General features: G+C 44.0%; 1 protein-coding gene across 4 annotated transcripts; it reads left to right on the top strand.

The window, feature by feature from the left end:
• kdm5a (lysine demethylase 5A) lies at positions 1-26444 on the top strand. 4 transcript variants are annotated; one of them, XM_066724294.1, is made up of 28 exons: positions 1-1316; positions 3384-3461; positions 4376-4498; positions 4791-4961; positions 5288-5473; positions 6800-6878; positions 7250-7341; positions 7677-7835; positions 8474-8593; positions 9339-9497; positions 9722-9903; positions 10046-10208; positions 11069-11188; positions 11422-11616; positions 11978-12159; positions 12330-12454; positions 12610-12760; positions 12866-12980; positions 13453-13808; positions 14391-14529; positions 14767-14946; positions 15463-15618; positions 15802-16353; positions 17120-17263; positions 19409-19571; positions 19951-20171; positions 20294-20710; positions 21303-26444. In XM_066724294.1, exons 1-28 carry the CDS (start codon positions 1170-1172, stop codon positions 21513-21515), a joined length of 5088 nt encoding a protein of 1695 aa, XP_066580391.1. In that variant the 5' UTR covers positions 1-1169; the 3' UTR covers positions 21516-26444. The 4 variants fall into 4 exon arrangements, with proteins under 4 accessions (XP_066580391.1, XP_066580390.1, XP_066580393.1 ...); XM_066724293.1 differs by having other exon boundaries at positions 14746-14946; XM_066724296.1 differs by lacking the exon at positions 5288-5473 and having other exon boundaries at positions 2-1316; positions 6803-6878; positions 14746-14946.
• The last annotated feature ends 623 nt before the right edge of the window (positions 26445-27067 follow it).

The following is a 27067-nucleotide window of genomic DNA, read 5'->3' as shown; positions in this document are numbered from 1 at the left end:
TTGTTGCTAAGGGGGTGGTACGGTGATAGTAGAAAGAAGGAAGATGGGATTTTGAGCGAAATACCGCACTGAACTTAACGGAAATAAATCGCTAAACAAGTAGTCAAGCAATTAAGGGATACTTTAGATTGGGCTGTACATCTGTAAGTTGATATCCGAGGCTCTGTATTGTTTTTTAAAGTTTTTTTTCGGTTCTTGAAGTACCTTGTTAAGTTGGTTCAGTGTGGCCGAGGCAGTGGATGTGCATCGTCTACCATGGATCTGCAGCGAGGCTGGATACACGGAAAGAAACGAGAAAGAACAATTAAATAATTTCCATTTCATGGACAATCACCATCATGTCAGAAATATATTCGATACGCGACTGTTTGTTGTGCTTCCCGGATCTCTCTTGCTAGCGTTTTTTCTTTTGTAATGAATGGACTTTCTGCATTGTTGTTGTTACTCTTCGAGGATGAACTGGCCAACATATTGAGAGAGGGGGAAAAAAACTTATAGGAAAAAAAAAAAACTGAAGGTTTTACGTGTTTTGTTTTTTGGGGGGGATTACCAACAATGAGATCTTCAATGGCTTGAACAAAAAGACCCCCAAAGTAACGGATTACAAATCATGATACATCGGGAGACATCGACAATAAATTGAATAAATCATCTATGTATGGTTCCTGTAACGAGTTCACATTAACTCGGACCGTGTCAAGATTCACGATTGCTTTGGGACAGCTGTATTGTTAATGTGTTTTAACCTGGTATTTGCAATTAGTTGGTTTCCACTCTGGGGGTGAAATAGGGGCTTTGATTGATCGGTCTTTCCGCCCCAGGTAGCCGTCCGTCTGCACTGCGCAGGGGGGTCTGGGCTCGCCCGCAGTGCCTGGTGATGTAGGACCACAGGAGAGACCCACATCTGCTTATCTATCATCAGGATTATGTGCAATGATCGCAGTCATGACTTTTTAATAATAATGCATATGTCTATGGAAAAGGACGTCAGTACGATCGATTGACTTTTTTTATATCACTAATCACAGTGTTCAAGAAAAGCAGTGGCCGGAGCGACCATGTTGTGCTCTGTGTAACTCAATCATGCACCTTCTGGACTGATATACAGGGGAATCGACCGCGATTTGCAACTTGAAACCTTTCACTTTGACCCTGAACCGAGAGCCAGGATGTCCGTGTACGCGGAGTTCGTCCCCCCGCCCGAGTGCCCCGTGTTTGAGCCGAGCTGGGAGGATTTCTCGGACCCGCTGGGGTTTATTAACAAGATCCGACCCATTGCCGAGAAAACTGGCATCTGCAAAATTCGCCCACCTGAGGTAACCAGTTTTTTTTTGTTTTTTTGCCGTTTTGGGATATTTAAGGAGCTACTCGATGGTATACAATTACATGGATTTGGGTTGGTTATTTTTATGGCAATGATAGGTACCCCCACCCGCCCCCATCCAATAAAACAAGAAACCATTTGTGTATCCAAAGTGAAAGCTAGGTCCAATCCCTCATACCCCCCAATCCCACCCTAAAAAACACAGGCCTGTGCACAATCCAGGCTGCAGGAAGCTTTCTTTTCATTTCATTTCATTACATTTTATGGCCATTTACATTTAAGGGAGTCTAGGCCAGGATTTACAAATATAACTTTATCTGAACCAGTTACACTATTATACAATCAAACCCAACTTTCAAGATTAGCCCTTTTCGTAATCTATTTGCTTTCTAAGTTATATAATGAAATGCACAGACAATCATTTTTGTAATCAGTTTCGTATAAAAATAAACAGTACCTCTGTTAATGTTAGAAAGAGGGGGGCATTAATTTAAATATGAACTATTTTTACATTATTATATTAATACCAATGTAGCCTCCTAACCCTTTTTGGTTCAAAACCCAGAATATAATGAAGTCACAACACGAAAGACCTGACTAATTAACCGACCTGGTGTTTTTATTGAAAGCAGTGACCATATGTGGGGATTTGATTCTGTAAGTGCAGGCCCACGTCACTCTAAACAGCCCAGTCTAATGCCTGCCCTCCCTATGTGTTGCTGCCGTATTTAAATGCAGGTTCATTATCACTTCATTACACTATAGATAATACGATTTCCCACTAACCAGTTGATGCACACATCCCATACAAATCTCATGATCTCCCCCCTGCTCAGCTTGCAAAAAAGTCCCTTGATATCACAGGAGTATAACATTTGACCGTCAAAATATTATTGTGTGAAGAGAGAAATCTCTCTCTATATATGTACATTATTATTAATTATACAGTTTGGTCCCTTTGTACAATTGACATGAACCAAATAGTGCAAATTGTTTACATTAATCAGTCAATGTCTAAAAGATATGCCTTGCTCTCTAGTTTTTGTGATTTATGCCTGTGTACTATGCCAATGTGGCACATTATGTTTGTCTTTTGCAGAATATATATTTAAAAACCAGTATTTTTTCAAATTTCAAACCACAGCAGTTAAAATTGACTGAAACCAGTCTAATTAATTAATTTTAATAAACTAAATCCGCACTAAAATTATATATATATATATATCTGTTGGGAATCCCACCAATAAATATTTAATCAGCTTTTCAGTATCAGTGTTTGTCTAATTAACTACCTTAAAATTTGCTATATCGATTTCTAATTGCATGCACATTTAATACAGCCTTAATTGTGGGTTTAAAAAACTGGATTTTGTTACAGCTCATTAAATCACTGTAGATGGATAAATGATGTATAGGCTGCAGACTGACAGCCTTCGTCCCATTGAATAACTGTGGCCTATGCAACAGTTCTGTGAATGCAACTTTGGCAACTAAGGTACATATACAGTCATAATCATGTAACCAGCAGTATTTGTGTGAGTTTGATTTACTATCCTTTAACTAAATGCAGTCTTAATACAAAATTCTTCCCTATTATCTGTAATGATAGCATATATGGTAAACGGCAGGACCAACTTCAAGCCTGTCTCTGAACATACGTGCCAGTGAACGCTGTAGATCTTTGCTGAAACTCAGTGGGCACGTTTATAGAGTCATGGCTAACGAACATTTCTTAACTCGTGTTGGCCGTTTTGTCTCATTCTGCTCGCTCACATTTTCAGATCGAAAGAGGAAAGAACACTGTGTTCTCAAGGGTGACAGATGCAACTGCTCAATAGTGTAAATCCTGTTGACTTAATGGTGTTTGCACTGAACTCAGAATTTTTTACAGAAAAGTCAGGGTAATTATATACACTGTATAGACCTAATTTTAGTTCCTGAAACCCCTTGTCTGGGCTGGTATATGAACTCCTGCAGAGACCGGTTGTTCATGCTGTGGAGTATCTCACTGGAGAATACTGCCTGCATATTACCTAATTGTCCTCTTCATTTTCTCCAGGACTGGCAGCCTCCTTTTGCTTGCGATGTGAGAAATTTCCGTTTCAACCCCCGAGTCCAGAGGCTGAATGAACTGGAGGTAATGTGTCACATCCAACACGATCTTCTGGTGCTGTTCCAACCATTCTAAATAATCCTCATATATTTATCTTCTGTTGCTTAGTTAAAAGGTTCGATTCAAGAGAAACTTACATCTTCCAGAGCTAGCACAATATGAAATGGTTCCCTGATGATTTTAATAAAAACATTACTCAGAAAGGGTCATCTACTTTCCATGATTACAGGAAAGCTTTGCTTTAGAAAGGGCGATCTTCATTAACATTGTGTTTAGTTTTCCACTACTGGAGGGAAGCAAGACTGATGTTCAGTTTGTTTTTCTGTGCTGAAAAGGAATTCTGTCTGACATAGTTTCATATCTCATATCTAAGCTGTGATGTGCAGGGATGGTGAGTTTCTACTGGAGTTTATAGAACAAGGAGTGTTTTTTTGTTGTTGATTTGACGATTGTACACATCTGTCTGCTTACACCAGAGACGCCCGTGGCCATGGCGTGACAGCATGTGTTCAGCTGTGTTTTATCCTTTCCTTTTGTGTTTTTTGAGCCAGTTTTCTACCGTAGATTCCACTGGGATTCTTTGTCACTCTGACTAATGATCCTAGTGAAACCGGCTTCCCAAAAGGTTCCTCTGAGGTGGATATAATGGATAATGAGGGGATATGAACCGTTGTGGTAATGCATGCAAAGACAGATTTGCACAGACATGACTTGGGCAAGTGGAGTCAGAAATCAAATCAAAATAATGCCCGCTCCTGTATTTCAGAATCATCTCTCTGGCTGAGGGAAGCACTTTGACACCAAAGGCAATTAGTTTTGTTTTAAATATGTAGAGAACTGGAATTTAAACTACGTGAAACTTGTCTGAATTCAGTAAAGAAAGTTGTTGAAGCTACATCTGCACACCGTTTGAATGTTTTTCACATCTTCCTTTCTAGGCCTTGACTCGAGTGAAGCTGAACTTCTTGGATCAGATTGCCAAGTTCTGGGAGCTGCAGGGCTCCATGCTCCGAATCCCCCATGTGGAGAGAAAGATCCTCGACCTCTACCTGCTCAGTAAGGTATGTGGTATTTCAGTACGCCATAAAGATGCTCCATATTCAGGGTTTCCCACAGAAATTTGCATTGGCAAGAAGGTTTACCCATCTCTGGTGGAAGTGGTCACGATTCCCCACACAGGATAGATGGGTTGTTGAGTGCATGGGAATTGAACCCTACCTCCTGATATTATTAGCACCATGCTACCCTTACAGTCAGAGTGAAAACACTTGTCTGTGCAATGGTATTAGATTCTGAAATCATTAAATCAACTTTATTACTAAGCATAAAAACAATGTTTTGTGTGTCCTTTAGATTGTATCTGCGGAAGGTGGTTTTGAGATGGTGTGTAAAGGGAAGAAATGGTCCAAGGTGGCTAGCAGGATGGGCTATCCTCAAGGAAAGGGAACAGGGTCTCTGCTGCGCTCTCACTTTGAAAGAATCCTGTACCCCTACGAGCTCTTCCAGTCTGGAGCCACACTAACGGTAAGACGCATATTCGTTGATAAAGATTCTCAGAAAAAGTGCCAGTCAAACGGTCAAACTTCTATTCAATTAGATTGCATGACAAGTAATATTTTATTGTTTTCAAAACCTGGGTGGTGAATTATAATCATTCTCTTTGCCTCACTAGAGCCCAGGCGAGGGTCATCCCTCTGCAGAGGCTCAGATAGGTGGCGTCAGGGATGAATGCACAAGATTGCATTTCTGAGAGTGTGTATTTTATAGAGATCAACAGAGTGTGAGTGCGGGGGGTCGGGCTCCCGTGCTCCGCTGATCTGGTCCATTGTGCTGTGCTCCGCCCTTCTCAGGGAATCCAGAAGCTTTATGAGGAGGGAGAGGACAGAGAGGAAGGGGAGGAGGGTGTGGAAGGGGGCGGCGAGGAGGAAGAGGAGGAGGAGGACAGTCCTTGTGACAGGACACGGGCCAAAGACCCACTGCTGCCACCAGGGCAACCCCTCCCAGAGCGGCGCTCCAGGCGCCTGAAATCGGCTGAGGTAACAGAGGACAGGCAGGAGGCAGAGCAGGGTCTACACTAATGTCACACTCACAGTGGAACATATCAGCTTTTGTCTGGATTGTACTGTACTTTTTAATAATGCAAGGTATTTTGTGCAATGTTCTCAAAGCAGCACTAACCTTTGTGTTCATGTCCACAAATCTAATTTGCTGAAAGGCATTGGCTGCCCTGATCGCAAAATACTAAATCATGTTGTTAAATCTCATGTTGCATTTGCAAGATTTTTCATTCTGGAGTAATTTAATTTATTTAAACATCTGGACAACTCTTCTGAGTCAACGATGGCTGTGGCATGTGCTCATTAATGGAAGATGCAGGGCAGTGAAGACTATTCATATTACATTTTTCGTTAATATATTTTGTAGAGCTCTAAAATATAAAGCTTGTTTTGAGATTTCCCTTCATAAGATGGAAAAATACTACATATTTTTTTAAATATAATACAAAAATGTAGTATTGATAAGTTTAATTTACAGTTAGTTTATTAGTGTTTCCTCTCATTGGAGGAAAAAACAAGTGAATCTGAACACAGTCCATATTGGATCTTTTTATACAGCATATCTTGTTATATGTTATATGTTTATGTACCTACTTTTTAATGACTAATGAGGGAATTTAAATGTGTATGAATTTGAGATACTTTTGCTTTTACTGTACAGTTGCACATTAACCCCCTCCCTCCCAGTGGCCCATCACAGTGGGCACGCATGCAACAACTGCAGTGTTTCTTGGAGCATCTGTGCCAAGGCATGAGTCATGAGTTTATTCAAGTGTACTATAAGGAAAGGGATGTTGACTCCTCGGGGAATAATATAGGGCTTCCAACAATTGTAGAACTGAGAGGAGAGAGACAGGTGAATGAAAGGACTGTGTCCCAGATAATGAAATGTAGTTCAGTGTAAGTTCGTACACAGAGACAGTCATGCAGCTGACAGAAGGACTGGACTTCAGTTTCTGTTACAGCTTTTAGTATGATTATTGATTAAACCATAAACAATAAGTTATGGTTATAGACTGTGTACATCAGACAAAATAATTTAATATATTTTGTTTTGTCTTCTACCGTTTATCATATCCAGTTTCAAATACAGATCTGTTTACCACCAGTCAACTTCAGCTCAAAGCGTTACACTGAGCAATCCAACATAGGGAAGTGTTTTGGTGCTGTAGATGTTTTTGTCTGTGTGAGATTTTTACATTTACTACATTCACAGTATTCAGTGTTGATAAGATAGCTCTGTTCAAGTTTTTGTCTTTTATATCTTTACTTGAATGTTCATGTTTCTATTCCAATTTATTTTAGCAGGACAGCAAAGAGCTGAAGAACCTGCCGATATTTGGTACCAGCCCCAAGGTGATGGGTTTGGAAATTGTCCCCACAGGTATGTCACTTTATTTCAGAATAAGCTCAGTGCATTATGGATTAGTGCATCAGAAGATTGCAGCCTTGGGACAGGCATATTGTGCAGATTGAGAGAATTTGACAAATTACTGTGTATCCGATGAGAATGGATTATAGTTTATTTTTCCATCGTTTAGTGCTTTAAGCTCTGAACACTTTTTTCCCCTCAAAATTAACTTGTACAGTTAGTGCTTAAATATTTGAAGTTTGAAGCAGGCAAAGACAGTTTTTTAAAAATGAAAGGAAAAAACATTGTATCATTTCCTGTTTGCTAGTAAAGGCTGAAACTTATATTGTAAATTGTGTGCACAGTTTGTTTTTATGTTCATCTTCTTTTTCTTGAATTGAAAGATGATGGATTCAACAAGAAGCAGCGACACCTCAAGTCTCAAGCTTTTGCCATTAAGATGCGGCAGAGGAAGGAGACGCTGGAAGTTAACTTTGTAAGTAAATTGTACTAAACGGTGGGCTGGGAGAGACTGAAATAATTGGGCAGGGGCTCTTCTCTGCCTTCTCACTATCTCCTGGGTTGCACTGAGCATTATATAATGGGCTGAAAGGTGTCACAGTGGCTTGTTTATTTGATATTTGGAAATCTCTCCGAAAGGGTGTGTGTGTCACAAGTGATTGTTGGCACAACAGAGCAATGTTGCTCACTGACTTTGTAAACAAAACCAAAGTAGTAGTATAAAACCACACACTGTAAATGACTGGAGTGCACACAGCTCCTGGTGGAGTGGTGGAGGCTGCAGTGTTGAAGATCGCTGCCTCTCTGCAGATTGACCTCTATATGTGTCTGGCATGTGGCCGTGGGGATGAGGAGGACCGCTTGTTACTGTGTGACGGCTGTGATGACAGCTACCACACCTTCTGCCTCATCCCGCCCCTTCAAGATGTGCCCAAGGGAGACTGGCGCTGCCCCAAGTGTGTCGCAGAGGTAAGAAGCTTCCAGGAAAAACATGACCCACTTCTTCACATCTTGGGCCTTCACTTCTTAATTCTCTAGATTATTTATTTTGTTTTGAAGGTTGGAAGATTTGGTTTCTCAGTTGGATAGATATAGAAGGTACAAATCTCTCATGAGTTTGTGCTTTACATGAGGTATTTCTTATATTACTAAAGACTGAGATCTCTAGTATAATTCCAAATCAGTTTTTGATTAAACCTGATCATATCTAAACAGCACTGAGAGCAAGAGCTGAGGCACTTCTCATTCGGTCAAAGATTTTTTTCTGTTCTGTGATCAAACTGCTCTCACATCACCTCCCTAAATTTGCCTCTGCTGGTGGGATGCTTTGCGATAATGAAATATCACTGGTGCTTAACAGTGTTGGGGTTTCACTTGTGAATCTCTTGTGCACTGAACTCTCCTAGTTTAGGTGTTCTCCTCCCCTGTGTGTGTGAGAGAGGAATGGGCCATTGCCAAATGTCTTTCAATTTATTACCATTTATACAGTTTGTATTGATACATTTTCTTTCCAGTATTTGAAAAGGGGCGTCCAGTTTCATTATGATGAAAGCTCTCTTATTTTCAGGGGTTATTGTGTCTTCTTGTGTTCTCTCTCTCTGCTCCAGGAGTGCAGCAAACCCCGGGAGGCCTTTGGGTTTGAGCAGGCAGTGAGGGAGTATTCCCTGCAGAGCTTTGGAGAGATGGCAGACCATTTCAAGTCAGACTATTTCAACATGCCTGTACATGTAGGTGCCTTTTGATCTTTTTTTTTTTTTTTAATTGTAAGCCTTTTATTTATTTTTTGCATTACTGTGGTGTTGTATTTGTATAGCCACCTGTTTATTCCCCTGTGCTTTTTGGGCTTCCAGTCATTCCATGTTTTCATATTTGTATTGGGATGTGTTTGTTATTGTTAATGCTTTAGCTTTTTTTCCTTTACCCTACAATTTCTTCTAATTTTTATTAATTTGTTTTCAAATTGTTCATAATTCAGAAACCTCAGCATGTGTAAATTAATTGATAGCAAACAATATTTGCTTGGGCACACAAATTTCTTCACCGAGTTGGAAATGTGCAATAAAATACAGCGTTGCACACTTTGAATGAAAATAGAAGGTAATTCCCTCCCAGGAGAGGATGTGCTACAGAAAGCAGTTAATCTAAGTGATGCTCATTTGGAATATTGATTACAAAAATTTTAAAAAGTATTTGTAACCACCAGAAAAATTAATTAAACCATTTTCTACTAATAGGCAAGCTGAAGTCTTTTACTTTAGCTTGCGCAGGTAGTGCAAAAAGAAAAAAATAAAGGTGGGTGGTGTGGGCGGTACATATTTAAAATATGAATGGCCTCTATACAACAAAGATTTCCTTTGTTTTTCTATGGCTTAGAAGGGAAACACAGTTAATATCAGCCTTTGGAACTCAAATTACTCTCTCACGCCCTCCATTCTTCTCTCCCTCCCTCTCTGTGTGGCGCTGGGGGCTCAGATGGTGCCCACAGAGCTGGTGGAGAAGGAGTTCTGGCGGCTGGTGAGCAGCATCGAGGAGGACGTCATCGTCGAGTACGGAGCGGACATCAGCTCCAAGGACGTGGGCAGTGGCTTCCCTGTCCGGGACGGCAAGAGGAAGCTCCTGCCAGACGAGGAGGTAATGGTGCCAGGCCCTGGGGCGACACTGGACTGTGCTTTACATCATCTGCAGAGGATGCACCGAAATCGTGAAGATCTTAACTTCACATATTTTAGCAGACAATGAGGGAGCCTTGCTTGTTCTAATCAGGCAAAGGAGACAGAGAAGGGATATGTCTGTATTCAGTGCAGGGCCAGAAGTGGGACATGAGTGACCCGTGTAACCCTCTCTTCTGCCCTCAGGAGTACGCAAACTCGGGCTGGAACCTGAACAACATGCCAGTGCTGGAGCAGTCCGTGCTCACCCACATCAATGTGGATATCTCCGGTATGAAGGTGCCCTGGCTGTACGTGGGCATGTGCTTCTCCTCCTTCTGCTGGCACATCGAGGACCACTGGAGCTACTCCATCAACTTCCTGCACTGGTGAGCCGGCCGAGGGGGAATCCGATGAGCTGTCTATGATTTTACGATCACGACAGCCCCATCGCTGAGAAACCTGTACAGGTCTTCTAACACACTAATTACATCAGACACTTTACAGGCCGGTGGTGTTGTCTTTTCCCAGGGGAGAGCCCAAGACGTGGTACGGAGTCCCGGCCCACGCAGCAGAGCAGCTGGAGGCCGTGATGAAGAAACTTGCTCCTGAGCTGTTCGACTCCCAGCCTGACCTCCTCCATCAGCTGGTCACCATCATGAACCCCAATGTCCTGATGGACCATGGAGTGCCTGTAAGTCAGTGACAGCCAGGGCTGAGTTCTGTAACCTGAGTCCCATGTTGAGTCCCTGTCTGTAATATAAAGATCTATAAAACCAGCCGTTCTAGATGCTGAGGATCGACCCAGATTAATATACACTCTAGCTGAACTAGTTTGAGTTCTGCAGCACTGAGACTCTTCACCTCTCATTTTATACATGCATACTGATGTTTCAAATATAGCTGACTTGTGTCTTTCTATGTTGCTTAGTCACATAACCTAAGAGTCAAGCTAAAGTCAGTTTAAATTGAGTTTAAAGAGTTAAAACGCAGTGCTGCAGGCTCAGGGTGATACAGGGAAACTCATGCGCTAATGAAACCCTCAATTAAAATGCACCTCAGGTTATGTGCGTCAAGTCAACTATTAAGGTAACCTCATTCAAACTGTTTAAACCCCAAACACACAACACTGCAAGTCATTTTGCCAACCACAGCTTAACTGTAGCAAGTAGAGCTAAAAACCTAATGAAGCTTCGGAAACCATTTTCACACTGCTTTAACTTGGGAGTCTGAAAGTCAAAATGTATTGTCCACGTTGTCTATTGTAAAGGCTGTAAATAGTATTGTAAATCGAATATTGTGCAGGATTTAAATAGTGCAAAGTATGATGTAGTTTTAAAGCTGTTAAATATGTAATTTATTTCTTCATTAACCTACACATTAATAAGGAATAGTAGGATAATGATTGCTGATGTGTTTCAGGAAGAAAAATGTAATTTAAGATAGGCATGAAAACATCACACATGATTCAAGGTTGTCTCTAATGTCAAGTTTATCAACAAAGCTTTGTTTCTGGAGTTTTGCATTTCACTCGTCCTTGTCTTGTTGGCTTAGGTTTTCCGGACGAATCAGTGTGCTGGAGAGTTTGTTGTGACCTTCCCCAGGGCGTATCACAGTGGCTTCAACCAGGGTTACAACTTTGCTGAAGCGGTGAACTTCTGCACTGCAGACTGGGTAGGGAGCAGAATCCATCATTTCTACTCATTGTACTGATTCAACTTTCCACTACTCCACAGACATTGTGCCAATGGTCATTTCTGTAACTTCAAAACATGTTTCTGCTAATGTAGACAGGGGTGAAAGTATTCTGCTTAAATGTATGTAAAAAAAACATATAAAAGGTAAAAAAGGAGCTGTATAAGCTGAAGTTGCTGGTGGTAATTTTTGTGGCGTCCCTCTCCCCCCAGCTGCCAATGGGGCGTCAGTGTGTGGCCCATTACCGCCGGCTGCACCGGTACTGCGTCTTCTCCCACGAGGAGCTCCTCTGCAAGATGGCCGCTGACCCGGAGAGTCTGGATGTGGAGCTAGCCGCTGCCGTGTTCCGAGAGATGGAAGAGATGATCGACGAGGAGACGCGGCTCCGACAGGCGGTGCAGCAGATGGTGGGCTCCTCGCTTGACTCTGAAACGCTGTACTCTAACACACTGATGAACAAAGCCTCACTAAGCCCTGGCTTGATATTTTTAGGTTGTAACATTGTGCTGGTGTATCAGCCTTTTAATGATTATTGAACTAGCATGCTCTCTTCATTACATTTTAAGAACAAGCTGTTAATTATAGTCAAGTTGTATGTATTCATATCTGTCTATCTGTATTCATTGCAACCCCCGGTACACCATGCAATGGAACTTTGTGCCCATGCCCAAATGCACCCATGTCTTGTTGTGGGTTAGTGCCAGGCAATGTTCTGCACACATTGATGTGGCCTGTAAGTGTCTGACCACCCCCTCTCTGCGGTGGCAGGGTGTCCTGGCCTCGGAGCAGGAGGTGTTTGAGCTGGTCCCGGACGATGAGCGCCAGTGTGAGAAATGCAAGACCACATGCTTCCTGTCGGCCCTCACCTGCTCCTGCAACCCTGAGCGCCTGGTGTGTCTGCACCACGCCGCTGAGCTCTGCAGCTGTTCGCTGAGCAACAAGTGCCTGAGGTGAGAGTGGCACTGCCACATATGGGCACCCTGGGGTTCCCCTGTAATGCAAACAAATCACCTTAAGTCACCTAATGTACAGAATATAAACCCACGGTCTCCAGAGCTCAAAAGGTGAATTCGTGGACTCATCCTAAATTCTGCCAATGGGCTGTATTTCGGTGTTGCAGGTACAGGTACGCCTTGGAGGAGTTCCCCTCCATGCTGTACGGTGTGAAGTCTCGAGCGCAGTCCTACGACACCTGGGCTAAACGAGTGACTGAGGCTTTGGATGCAGATCACAAAAACAAGAAAGGTGAGCTACTTAATATTTCTTTCTCAATCTCAATGACTGTAGCCCTCCACAGTAGTGGTATACAGAATTAACGTATTGGATTCTGATAGTGGTTGGAGATTTTAATCTGGATGGACTTTCTTAATGCTGATTTTTGCCTCTTAATTTTGCTCCAGATCTGATTGAACTGAAGGTGTTGCTGGAGGATGCAGAAGATCGGAAGTACCCCGAGAACAACCTGTTTCGCAGGCTGCGCGAGATGGTGAAGGAGGCTGAGACCTGCTCCTCGGTGGCCCAGCTGCTGCTCAGCCACAAACAGAGGCACAGGTCAGCCAGTGTGTACTCGCCCGATCACAGCATAGGCTAGAGAAATGCATCCGGCATTTGCCACTCATTTGCTCACCAAGTCATGTGTTTGTGGTGTTGAAGCAGGCAGCGGTCGGAGAGCAGCAGGACCCGGAGCAAGCTGACCGTGGAGGAGCTGAAGGCCTTCGTGCAGCAGCTCTTCCGCCTGCCCTGCGTTATCAGCCAGGCGCGCCTTGTCAAGGTCAGTCTTCTCGTCTCTCGCAGTCCTGTCCTGTCTGCACCTACTTGCCATTGTGCTTTACTCTGCATTGAACACATTATATTTCTCTTGAAGGAGGAGTTGCCTAACCTCTCCCTAAAAGAAAAAAAAAAAAAAACTGTCTTAATTGTTGAATCCTCATTTTGGTGGTCATTCACAGGAGTGGCACACATTCCACATCTTGCATAGTTTTCTAATGGCACAACATGCATAGTATATTGTACACTTCTGTACTGAGTGTGTTGATCCAGTGGCTGCAGCTCATGCATGCAGAAATCTGTTTTGGGGTCAAAGTTCAAGGTTTTCAGCTCATGACAAAAGCAGGAGAGAGAGGGTGTAGAAAGTGTCTCTTTAATATGGTTTGAATCTTAATGTCTTAGCCTGGTAATACTGTATTGAGCTCTGCTGCCTCATCAGCTTTGCATCCCCTGTCCCTTTCCTTCCCCCGTCTCAGGAGCTGCTGGAGAACGTGGAAGATTTCCACGAGCGAGCGCAGGCGGCCCTGGCCGACGAGACACCCGACTCCTGCAAGCTGCAGGCCCTGCTGGACCTGGGCGGGGGGCTGGACGTGGAGCTGCCCGAGCTGCCCCGACTCAAACAGGAGCTTCAGCAGGCGCGCTGGCTGGACGAGGTGCGTCTCACCCTGAGCGAGCCGCACCGCGTCACCCTGGAGCTCATGAAGAGGCTCATCGACTCGGGGGTGGGCCTGGCCCCGCACCACGCCGTGGAGAAAGCCATGGCCGAGCTGCAGGAGATCCTCACAGTCTCCGAGCGCTGGGAGGACAAGGCCCGCACCTGCCTGCAGGCCAGGTAAGCACTGCCCAATCACTGGCTTCACACAGGCTGCATGGTCACGTCAAAAAAAGATGTAAAGACCTTACGGATATGTCCTTTAGATACCACTGCTAATGTCATCAAAGTATTCAGATTCTAGTATAACTTTGAAGTCCGTATTGGCCTTTTTTACATTTGCAAATCTGAACTGGAGCGCTTCAAAGCTGCATCCAGCACAGGTTGAATTTAGTTGCTATGAATGCCAGCTCACTGTCTAAAGTAGTGGTCTGATATTCTGTACTCTAATTATTATTTTGAATGTATTTATTATTGAGTTGGACTTCTCATTAAAGTGTACGTGACGATATTTATAAATAGTACACTTCGCTGTTACTGTAGTTCTGTCACACAATGAACGCCCTCATGGAATAGCCCGTATTCCTAAAAGCATATCTTGGGAAGTTAATTGTTATTTTATTGTGTGATCCTAGATGTACAAACTTCTCATGCAACCACAGGTTAACTGAAAACGTATTTGTGACATAATTCAAAGGTTGTCAGGCAATAGGAAATAAAGTAATACAACATCCTATATCTCCTCATGTTTCTGTGTTGTAGACCACGCCACAGCATGGCCACGCTGGAGAGCATCGTGATGGAAGCCAAGAATATCCCTGCATACCTGCCCAATGTCCTGGCACTCAGAGAGGCTCTGCAGAAAGCCAAAGAGTGGACTGCCAAAGTGGAAGCCATCCAGGTAAGGGAACAAAGACATACAGCTCAGAGTAAAAACATCTACAGCGGTTTCTGGGCTTTTTACATTTTCTCAGAGAGGACCCCCAGGGAATTCTCTGTGGAGATCAGTGCCCTCATTAAAATGTAATCTGAAATGACTGGGAAGAGATTGATCCTGTTTAAACTGCTTATTAAATTAATATATCTATGAATGCGTGTGTCCACAACCCCGTTCCAGTCTCACGCGGCTGCTTTTCAGAACGGGAGTAACTACGCCTACCTCGAGCAGCTGGAGAGCCTGCTGGCGCGCGGCCGCTCCATCTCCGTGCGTCTGGACCCCCTGCCGCAGGTGGAGTCCCAGGTGGCCGCGGCCCGGGCCTGGAGGGAGAGGACGGCACGCACCTTCCTCAAGAAGAACTCCACCTACACGCTGCTTCAGGTAGGCCTCGCTCGCCACCGCACGGCCCTGGAGACGAGTTAGTGCTGTGGGGGAGGGTCTCCATCTGGCCTTGTTTTCCTCTGTGCTGCTCTTCAGTCATGGTGTCATCTCCACAGTCCTGTCTAAAGAAGCCAAGATCCTCATTAAAAGCCATCTTGTTCTGTGTTTTACATTTTCACTGAAGGGCTTGAGATTTCCTAGTTAAAATGATAATAGCATTCATTGTGAAACAGTGTGGGGTTCTGTTAATGAGGATCTATCGCACATTTGTTTAAGTGCCAGACAACTCTTGGGAGGTTGGGTTTATTGTAAGTTGTTATATTGTTTCAATAAGAAAAATAATACAATTAAGGTTTTATTCCTATTCAGTGTTTTTCCCAGCGTACCCCATACTTTGTATCAAATTCAATAGTTTGTCTAATAAATGAGCAGGCCCATGTTTAAAAATGTTCCTGCGTGGAGGTATGTGGCCTGCTTGGGGCATGTAAGGTTTTAATCACTGTTGGGTCTTTACAGGTCCTCAGCCCCCGCCTTGACATCGGGGTGTATGGCAACAGTAAGAGCAAGCGCAAGAGAGCCAAGGAGCTGCTGGAGAAGGAGAGAGACCTGGAGCTCGAGGGCCTGAGTGACCTGGAAGAGGGTGCCGAGGAGGTCCGGGACCCTGCCACTGTCGTAAGCACAGCCTTGCAGCTTTGGGACATTTGTAGTGAACCTCAGGACTTGTAATATTGTCCCTGAGAATGATCTTGTATAATGTGACTGTGGCTTCAAAAGACCATGTCTTGACATGTTTTAAACTCCAGTGTAGGGAAGTAGGATGGGGTTTGAGGGACATATCCTGTTCTTCTCCACCAGGTGGCTGCCTTCAAAACCAAGGAGCAGAAGGAAGTCGAATCCATGCATTCCTTACGGGCCGCTAACCTCGCCAAAATGGCCATGGCGGACCGAATCGAGGAGGTGAAGTTCTGCCTGTGCCGCAAGACCGCCAGCGGGTTCATGCTGCAGTGCGAACTGTGCAAGGACTGGTTTCACAGCGCCTGCGTGCCGCTGCCCAAGACCGGCTCCCAGAAGAAGGGGCTGGGCTGGCAGAGCAAGGAAGTGAAGTTCCTCTGCCCGCTCTGCCAGCGCTCCCGCCGGCCGCGACTTGAGACCATCCTCTCGCTGCTGGTGTCGCTGCAGAAGCTGCCAGTGCGCTTGCCAGAGGGCGAAGCCTTACAGTGCCTGACCGAGAGGGCCATGGGCTGGCAGGACCGGGCACGGCAAGCGCTGGCCACCGACGAACTGTCGTCAGCCCTGGCCAAGCTCTCTGTGCTCAGCCAGCGCATGGTGGAGCAGGCAGCACGGGAGAAAACTGAGAAGATCATCAATGCAGAGCTTCAGAAGGCCGCCGCCAACCCAGACCTCCAGGTGAGATCTAATGCGCAGATGGAGACTTTATTTGATGACCGATGCCATTTTCACCTGCTGTGCACACTGCAGTTTGCTTGTGTCCCAAGTTTGGAAAGTTTAATTGAAATTCAACAAGGGGGCACCATTTACTTGTACTTAGGATGTCGAACCCCTTGCCAGAGGGTTAGTCTTCCAACTCCTCAGTCCTGTCAATGGAGACGTGAAAAATATTGAATTACTATTTGGTGCTGCAGAACACACATACAGTATCTAATGTGGTGTAAAGAGTGCCCTTGTTTCTGTCCATACATTAACTAAGGTGTCCGTAAGCTCAGCACAAGGAACACTTCCTCTGCCAACCCTTGCATTTCACCAACGTATTTAAATGGACAGCATGTGATTTGCTCTCCTCAGCCCAGTGCAACACTGAGTGACATATTACTCCCTGAGATGCAATTTACTGTGGCTAAGCGAGGTGAAGGTATTAGTGTTGCTTGAGCTAACAGTTGATTATTTAAGCATTTCCTTCTCTCTAAACCTTTCTAAACCTCTGCTCTTTCACTTCTCTGCCGAGAGTTGTGCAATTGTTGTCCCTCTCTGAAATCCGATATCGGGTTTTGTTGGTCCAGCCACCTTGAAATATTTTTGGGTCAATAAACTCAACACTAAAATACATTAGAAAATGTCCCTTTTTTGCTTAGATTTTTTTTTCTTTTCTCTAAATGCTAGGTCTATTAAAATTACACTTAAGTTTCTGAGCTCATTGTGGGTGTCTCTTCTCCAGGGCCACATCCAGACCTTTCAGCAAGCTGGCTTCAGCCGGGTGATGGGCGGGGTGGCCACTTCGCCAAGGCAGTCTGTGGATTATGACGACGAAGAGACAGATTCTGACGAGGACATCCGCGAGACATATGGTTATGACATGAAGGTGATTTGATACTCATCAGTTTAGGCATCCGGTCACTGAGAAATTCACTCTCGTTTAGAAGGGATTATCGCTTTGAGCTGCTGGATGTCTAATTCCGTGACATCTTGTGAAACCTATCAAACCAGGCTGGGCCCAGACGTCCGAGTGAGACCGCCCTGTACTCAGTGCTGGAATTGTCTTGCTATAGGGCAAAGTTAACTCTACAGAATATTGTTCTTTCCAGGAGTGCATTTCTGAAATGCAGTGTGGTATGGCACCCTCCAGGTGGATTAGCAACTATCAATGTTATGGAAATGAAGTGTCATGTATGAAATCTTCCTTTTCTATATCACTGTCTCTGCAATGAATAAATACATAAAAAAAAAAAAAAGAAAATGCAGGGGTAATGTTCCAGTTTTGGGAAAAAAAAACAGTTGCCCTGTATATATATGTACAGTGAGGGGAAAAAAATAATTTGATCCCCTGCTGATTTTGTACGTTTGCCCACTGACAAAGAAATGATCAGTCTATAATTTTAATGGTAGGTGTATTTTAACAGTGAGAGACAGAATAACAGCAAAAAAATCCAGAAAAACTAATTTCAAAAAAGTTATAAATTGATTTGCATGTTAATGAGGGAAATAAGTATTTGATCCCCTATCAATCGGCAAGATTTCTGGCTCCCAGGTGTCTTTTATACAGGTAACGAGCTGAGATTAGGAGCACTCTCTTAAAGGGAGTGCTCCTAATCTCAGCTCGTTACCTGTATAAAAGACACTTGTCCACAGAAGCAATCAATCAATCAGATTCCAAACTCTCCACCATGGCCAAGACCAAAGAGCTGTCCAAGGATGTCAGGGACAAGATTGTAGACCTACACAAGGCTGGAATGGGCTACAAGACCATCGCCAAGTAGCTTGGTGAGAAGGTGACAACAGTTGGTGCGATTATTCGCAAATGGAAGAAACACAAAATAACTGTCAGTCTCCCTCGGTCTGGGTTTCCATGCAAGATCTCGCCTCGTGGAGTTTCAATGATCATGAGAACGGTGAGGAATCAGCCCAGAACTACACAGGAGGATCTTGTTAATGATCTCAAGGCAGCTGGGACCATAGTCACCAAGAAAACAATTGGTTACACACTACGCTGTGAAGGACTGAAATCCTGCAGCGCCCGTAAGGTCCCCCTGCTCAAGAAAGCACATGTACAGGCCCGTCTGAAGTTTGCCAATGAACATCTGAATGATTCAGAGGAGAACTGGGTCAAAGTGTTGTGGTCAGATGAGACCAAAATCGAGCTCTTTGGCATCAACTCAACTCGCCGTGTTTGGAGGAGGAGGAATGACCCCAAGAACACCATCCCCACCGTCAAACATGGAGGTGGAAACATTATGCTTTGGGGGTGTTTTTCTGCTAAGGGGACAGGACAACTGCACCGCATCAAAGGGACGATGGACGGGGCCATGTACCATCAAATCTTGGGTGAGAACCTCCTTCCCTCAGCCAGGGCATTGAAAATGGGTCGTGGATGGGTATTCCAGCATGACAATGACCCAAAACACACAGCCAAGGCAACAAAGGAGTGGCTCAAGAAGAAGCACATTAAGGTCCTGGAGTGGCCTAGCCAGTCTCCAGACCTTAATCCCGTAGAAAATCTGTGGAGGGAGCTGAAGGTTCGAGTTGCCAAATGTCAGCCTCAAAACCTTAATGACTTGGAGAGGATCTGCAAAGAGGAGTGGGACAAAATCCCTCCTGAGATGTGTGCAAACCTGGTGGCCAACTACAAGAAACGTCTGACCTCTGTGATTGGCAACAAGGGTTTTGCTACCAAGTACTAAGTCGAAGGGGTCAAATACTTATTTCCCTCATTAACATGCAAATCAATGTATAACTTTTTTGAAATGCATTTTTCTGCATTTGTTTGTTGTTATTCTGTCTCTCACTGTTAAAATACACCTACCATTAAAATTATAGACTGATCATTTCTTTGTCCGTGGGCAAACTTACAAAATCAGCAGGGGATCAAATACTTTTTTCCCCCCACTGTATATATATATATATATATATAGTGTTGTTTTTGTTTTGTTTTGTTCTGACAGTTTGTCACCCTCCTAGTGTTCAGTTCAAATTGTAGATTTGGGTCTCAATGACCCTGTCTGTGTTTCAGGACTCGGGCAGCGTGAAGCCCTTCAGCAGCCTGGAGCCAAACCTCTTCTGTGACGAGGAGATACCCGTCAAGTCAGAGGAGGTGGTGAGCCACATGTGGCCGGTCACGCCCTCCTTCTGCGCCGAGCACGCCTACTCCTCCGCTTCCAAGTCCTGCGCGCAGAGTAAGACACCCTCAGACCGCCCCCCTTACCAGTCTACTGAACCAGTGCTTCTCAAACTGACCACCCAGCCCAAAAGTATTTGCTTATCTCTAAGTGCCAGTAACACAAATTGTATTCATATTATTGGAACATAAAAAAAAATATATATGTTTTGAAAATCATTATATGGGAGCTATTGCAGTTGACCTAACTTCAGTCAGGCACCTGGAGGACCGTCGTAGACCACCGGTGGTCCGGGAACCACACGTTAGAAACCCATGTGCTACACAGAGTGGGACTGACAACAAAAATATGACCTTGTCAGAATGTGTAACACCATAGAGATAGTGTTGTGCTTTGCATCTGTAGTGTTTCATGCTGTTCATCTTGTGCTCTCTAGGTACAGGGACCCCACGGAAGCAGCCTAGGAAGACCCCCCTGGTGCCCCGCAGTCTGGAGCCCCCTGTGCTGGAGCTGTCCCCCTCGGCCAAGGCACAGCTGGAGGAGCTGATGATGGTGGGCGACCTGCTGGAGGTCTCCCTGGACGAGACGCAGCACATCTGGAGGATCCTGCAGGCCACCCACCCCCCCTCAGAGGAGCGCTTCCTGCAGGTCATGGAGGTATAGGCTCAATAGACGATCTGTGCAGTTCCAAAGCAGTCGGGTGTTTTATGTGACGTTGCTGAACCTGTGCGGTGTTCACCTGTGTCTGTCTTCTAACCCAATCCTCTGCCTCTCCGCAGCAGGATGAAGGGCTGGTGGAGAAGCCAGTGAAGCTGAAGGCCAAGGACTCAGAGAAGAAGCGCAAGCGGAAACTGGAGAAGGCGGAGCAGCTGCTGCTGGCCGGCGAGGGGCGGGCCAAGTCCAAGGAGCAGAAGAAGGCAGAGGGGAAGCCCAAGAAGAAGAAGCTCAAGCTGAGCCCGGAGAAGTCCAAGGAGCTGAAGCAGCTGGCCAAGCGCCTGGCCAAGGAGGAGAAGGAGAAGAAGAGGAAAGAGAAAGCGGCAGCCAAGGCGGAAGCAGCCAAGGAGAGCTTGGAGAAGAAGCGAGAGAAGAAAGTGCTGGACATCCCCTCCAAGTACGACTGGTCTGGCGCCGAGGACTCGGATGACGAGAATGCCATCTGCGCTGCCAAGAACTGCCAGCGGCCCTGCAAGGACAAGGTGAGTCAGTGTGGCACCTGTATTCAGCTGTGCCATGACATTTCTAAACTGAAATATCTGTGTGTTTTTCCTGACATTGAGGTTAATGATAAACAATTTAGGTGAGGAGTTTCAGTTAGCTGTCATTAGAGGGCAACAAAGAGTCACATTTGTAAAGGAGAACTGATGAAACCTCTTCAATACTTTGTTGATAAGAGACAGTGTATGAGGGTGGACGTCACCTTTTAATGTTAAATAAACAAACAAACTTAAGTGGCAATGTTTTGCACAATCTTGGGGATTGGGATTTAATTCTGAATATTTGGTTAGTTAAGTCAGTTTGGACTTCCCCCTCAACACTAGATGTCATCTATAGATTGATGTTTTATAGTTACTGTTCTTTTTCTCCTCTGTAACCTTCTTCAGTTCAATTTCTTTAGATTTTCTCACTGAGAAAATGAAGTCAATCATTTTACGAACACTTAATGTACATTTTTGCTTACGTTGGTGGTAGATTCCAATGTCAGTGAAGTACTGCAAAAATAGTAGTTCTGTTCAGTGGTTTTTACACATTCCTACAAACCACTCTCTCTTTCTCTCCCTCTCTGCGCAGGTGGACTGGGTGCAGTGCGACGGCGGCTGTGACGAGTGGTTCCACCAGGTGTGTGTGGGCGTCTCGGCCGAGATGGCAGAGAACGAGGACTACATTTGCACGGTCTGCTCCAGGAAAGCGGCTCTGGGTTCAGAGGGCAGCCTAGGACTTCCAGGGCGAATCTGTCCACAGAGCCTCCAAGTCCTCTCACAGGAACTGAACGAGAGCAGCTAGCGGCACAGACCGACCAGAATCAGCACCTCGTACCTGCTTCTCTGGCGATCGCGCGGAGTTGGGAGGAGGAGCGGCCGAATGCATTTTCAAAGCTGGACAAGCAAGCACACGGGCGAGGGAGGAAGCCGGCCTGTGGCGTGTCTGACGCTCGCTGTGACCACGCTTGCCCTCTCCGCCTCGGCCTTGGCGTTAATTACAGACTGGGGTTTTCTGTCTGGCGGCTCTGTCCTGGGGGGAGGTAGACCAGAGCTCTGATGCTTTCACTCTTTTCTTCAGTGGGCTGTCCTGCACAGTGCGTTACTGCTAGTGTAGAGGAGGCGCCGCCACTCCGGCCCTGGCCCCAAGAGTCAGGAATCGCCCGTGGCTTGGTGGTCGGGGACGATGCCTCTACTGGGTTTGGAGGAGCTTCTCAGCACAAGCAGGGCAGGCTCCTGTCAGTCATGGTTCCAGAACATTGTGTTGTAACTAGGGCTTTGAACCGCTCTGAGTATGAGATCAGCTGATCACACATGGAAGAGGTTTGCCACTGATTAATGAAGTTTGTACCTGAATATGGACCAGTGGTATTACCCCCACCCCACTCATGTCAGATGAGATTTTGTACTAGACAGTGATAATGTGTCATGAAAGTATTTATGCTGTAAATAAGTTTTAACAGATTAAGTAAGCGGACATGGTTCAGTTGATCTTCTAACAGATTTAATGAAAGGCTATGTCTTAGCCGATGAAAAGCACCTTGTATAATGCTTTCTGTAATGGATTCAAAGCCCTAGCTATAACCCCGAGAAGAGTAGTTATGAGTTGTTATTCTGCCATTTAGCTAGAAGACCAGTGCCATTAGAAGAGTAGGGAGAACTCAGTTTGAACATAAATAAACTGAAAAAACACAACAAAACAAAACATGGTCAGTGTGGTATTCCGTCTTCTTAGACTGTGAGCATAGAAGCAAGCAAACAAACATGTATTAGGCAAACAAACTGGCCCTTGCCATTAGAGTGGGGATTGTGACAAGACAACGACCACCAGTGTGCAGATTAAGACATTTTAATGGCATTCTTTCCTTCATAAGGAAAATTTACTTACACAGGAGAACAACACATGTTCATAAGCCCTCACAGGGAATGGCTAAGGGCTACAGAATTGGATGATCTGTGCAGAGATGGGAGCTTTGGTGTGTTATGATGATGGTCTTCTCTGTCCCCTTGGCAGTAGCAATATACCATTTTCTTTCACAATGGAGTGTAGGCAGAGGGAAGGAAAGTGGTGTCGGGTTAATGGGAGTTTGTTTTCTGTATTGTCTGCTCCTGAGTAGAGGTTGTAGGACTGCAATAAAGGAAGGATACACGGTGCGCTCCCAGAAAGTCCTGACCCGACTGTTTGGTTTGGCAGAGCAGGTCACAGGTCTTTGTCAGCCCAGGAGTGTATTTTCACTGGTGGCTTATGTCTTCTGGCTATGCGGGATACACTGTTGTGCCCCTGAGGAGGGCAGCTAATGTGCTGAAAGGTCTTTTGCGTTTTGCGAGTCCATTTTAAATGGCCAACAACAAATAAAGAAAATGAGCTCTATAGCTCCATTGCTCTTGCAAAAAGGTACAGCAATGTGTAGATGGCAGACTTGTGCTGCTTTTCGACTTTGGCCACAATTTTCCAATTGAGGTTCAAAATCTGCCAGGCAGATAGAGTTGGTAAAGTCAGCTAGGGAATCCTGATCTCTCTGTACAGCAGGGATGATTGCTCCTGCCCACATAGCCTTTGGGTACTCAGATGAAAAGTGTAATGATTGGCATTGCTGCATGAAGAGAAAAATCACAAAATACTGAAAACAACTGTCTCTATGTCAATGAACAAGAAAGTAATTGCGCAAGCAACACAAAGCCAGTAAACTTCAGTAAACTATCCATCTGTTCCAATATATAAAGCTATCCAAAGAATAGTCTGTTAATATGTGAATTAATTCTCTGTCATGGAATAAGACATGGTATATGATGTTCTGTTCTGTTCTGTTCTGAAGTGGCGATCATGCTTGCACAAATCATATTCATGACGTACTCTAACAAATCCACTTTTAGCTAGAGCACACTTTTGTATATTGTGCTTTGTGTTGGATTGCACATACATGATAAGATGTTTTACAGGAGAGATTCGTTTTATCTCAACCCATGAAATTTGTAATTTGTAATTCATCTCTGTCCCAAAATCAGGCTGTGACGTATGATAAGGGTCTATATATAGGTCCACAGAAATCCCCTTGGTCTAGCCAGGGAAAAGATTACATGCAATGGGACTCAAAAGGCAGAAGTATCAGAACTTCAGAAGGGCTGAAACAATCAACCTTGACCAGTCATTCTGAGGGGGTGAGATAGCATCTATGATTTGAGTCGACACCTTCCTAGATTGTTGGTCTTGACAGAGACTCGGATCACATCAGTGAATCCTTATCCTCTTCTCTTTTAGTTTTCAGGAAGAATCTAAATACAATGGAGGCAGCCTAATCTATGTGGAGACTACCCTTCGTTCCGGGTGACACTTTAGTGATTCAGAAGTTTATTGATCAATCTGCCTAATCAGAGATTCATCTTACGACTTGCTCCTCTGCCCACGGTGGCAGGTAAGTCTGTCGCATAGTTATAAAAACGAATTATAAACTGATCTGATTATAAACTGTTTATATTGAATTTTGCCAGCACTCATTACACCACAGAAAATGTGTTCTGCTTTCAGCCGATGAGTGCGATACAAACATTTGCAGACGTTTGGGTTTTTGCAATCCCTAAACCTCCAATCCCATCTCTCCAGATCCCCTCGTTAACAGTCCTGTGTCATTAAAACGCCACTATCTGAGCAGGGAATGACAAACGGGACCTTGTAGTTCATCCCTATGAACTGAACCACACTGCCTCTATTGTTTAGGGTCAATTAAAAAGTTTTCAGCTGTTTGTGCTGTTAGATTTGTGTGTGGAGACATGTGAGCATGTGACTGCATAGTTTTCTCTTAGTGTACAAAGGGCTGGGATGCCTTTGGCTCTCGTTTTCTCATACAGAATGCATGATTTGTTGGGCTTTCATTGTAAAACATACAGACAGAAACATTGTGCAGTCTTTTTAGAACAAGGCTGGGGAGTTTGCATTGTCCTTTGACCCAGTGTCACTGAATTGTTTTAATTTTTTAATTTTTTTGTCCTACAAATCCTGTTTTGTTTAATAGTGTGACAGAAACGTAAGCCTATTTATTCTTTTGGTGATTGTTAAGGTTGGAAAGATGCTGCCGAGTGAGAACTTGTATTTTAAACCATTCCGGCTCAAAGCCACCTGTCGTCGGTGATGGAATGATGGCATCTGAACAGGAATTAGACTCGACTTTCACTGGGTCAGCCTGCTCTCAAGTGTGCACTGTTGCTAAGAGATTTATCAAGACACAAAGTGTGGCATCCCTTTGCTGCAACTTTAAATGTACCAGAATGAAAACCAAAAAAAAAATAATAATAATAACATACTTGACGATACACAATAATGGCTTGGGTTCATAGCATTTGAATGTTCCCCAAAATAATGATCAATTTATAAAGTAGGGGAATCAAGCAGAAATATGCTTTCACCAGGTTCACTGAAGTATTTCCACTTGAGCAAAGAGCCAAGTTCTGCATAGGTAAGCAACATATAGTTAAATGGTCAATGAGCAGAGACCTAAAAACAAACACAAGCACACTTGTACTACTTAAATGAGTATTGGATCTAATTAAGTTGTAGTCGGAGCTCAGAATTAATTAACTTAATTAATGTTAACTATAAATTAATATTCTGGTGGCACCTGTTTAATTGGAACTAATACTGTGCAATACAAACACACAAACATACTTAATCAATAAAGTACTCCAGTCCTTCACAAACCAGTGAACAGAATGCAATATTGTTGTTCTATGCCCTTTGAAGTCCCACACATGGTCAGATGCAAGACCAAAACCCCTGCCAAGGAAATCCCAGTGCTATATTTTAATTATTTAATTATCTATCACGTGAAGCAACTGTTTGACTGTCGCCCAGTTTTGTATGTGACTTCCAGATTGAAGTGAATTAAATGGCCTTGTTTTTCATTTGGAGACAAGACTCAATTTGAATAATGTCTGCTTGGCCTTCATTCTAGTGGGAGTCAATTGTCCACAGAGTCCCTGCATCCCATAACAGTACCTCAGTGTAATTCCTCAGTTCAAACCAAGCACTCCTGCACTATCACAGTACGGTGTGCTTTGAGGTATAATGGGAAATGGGACAAAGTAGGTTTCTGCCTGCTTCTGCTTTGTGTGCTTGTCTATGAGTGTGTGGGTTTCTGTGGTGCAAGGACATCGAGGGCGCATGATCAGGGAATTCAACCCCCACCACTAGAAGTGTGAGCTGACAATTGGAAGCAAAATATAAGATTTTTTTCCCTGTCCTTAAGGATCATTTGTAGTGTTGCTTTTGCTCCTGACAGCCTGTGCTCCTGAAATCCACGAAACTGCCCTTGTGGTCAGACAAGCAAACAAAAGCCTCTGTATCCCTCCTTTCCAAACCAGTTTGTTACTGCCTGTAAACGATGGTTTCTCTTGTACTGAACATTTTCATCCAACTTTCAAAAGAGATAATGGAGAAAAAAAAATCTTAATAGCACTGTATTCCTTGTGGAACAAGGAAGTAGCAATACCTCTCTGGAATAAAAAGAAAAGCAAAAAAAACAAAACAATAAATAGCATGTACAGACCACACCTGATTCATAATTTCATGATGCCTTTACCTTCTTGCCCAGGTTTGATGAAACAAAGCTAAGTCCTTTTAGGCTGTTTGGGCAGTGTGTTTGTAACAACTCAATGTTGATCTACTATAAATCTGTCCATCAATCAATCAGTCTGTCTATCTCTCTATCAAATCTATAAATTAAAGCCACACTCCAGCTGACATGTTTCTTAGCATCCCTTGATATAGTCATACAACCAATTGACTTTGAACTAGGAAGAGAATGCAATTCGAATTAATTGGGAACACACTACAATATGGCGATGACATCAAAAACACAGACGGCTTCAAATTCAAGACCTCTTGAATGCAGGTAAGAAAACTGTACTCAAAATTATGTCTACTGTGGGGCAGCAAATCAACGCAGATGGAGATGTTATGGAAGAAATCAAAAGAGAGAAAATGGGATGCAGTACAATTAAAATCTGGGAAATTAAGGTCATAAATTGTCTTAAATTTACTGTAAATTTGCTGTAGGTATTACATTTGCAGATGGTGCGTTCAAGGCTGGTGGGGGAAAATTGTCACGCACAGGTAGGTAAAAACTTCTAATTAGCGTGTATTTGTTTTATTAAAGGACGACTTAGGCGGATCCGCCCAAAATTCATGCATCAATCAAGTATTATTTATCGGAGAAACGATTTGAGATAAAGACTTTTCAAAGAAGAGTCTTTTCAGCTGTGTAGCTGAGATTGTGCTGAAAAGAGCCATGTGCGGTTTGTTTACATCGCGTCCTTACTGGTTTTAGAAATTCAATGCGCAAAGCAGCACATGGGGCTGGAATT

Source organism: Amia ocellicauda, chromosome 15, assembly GCF_036373705.1.
Source record: "Amia ocellicauda isolate fAmiCal2 chromosome 15, fAmiCal2.hap1, whole genome shotgun sequence".
Taxonomy (NCBI): Eukaryota; Metazoa; Chordata; class Actinopteri; order Amiiformes; family Amiidae; genus Amia; species Amia ocellicauda.
Note: the sequence above shows the minus strand (reverse complement) of the source record. Positions and strands in the feature narration are given on the sequence as shown.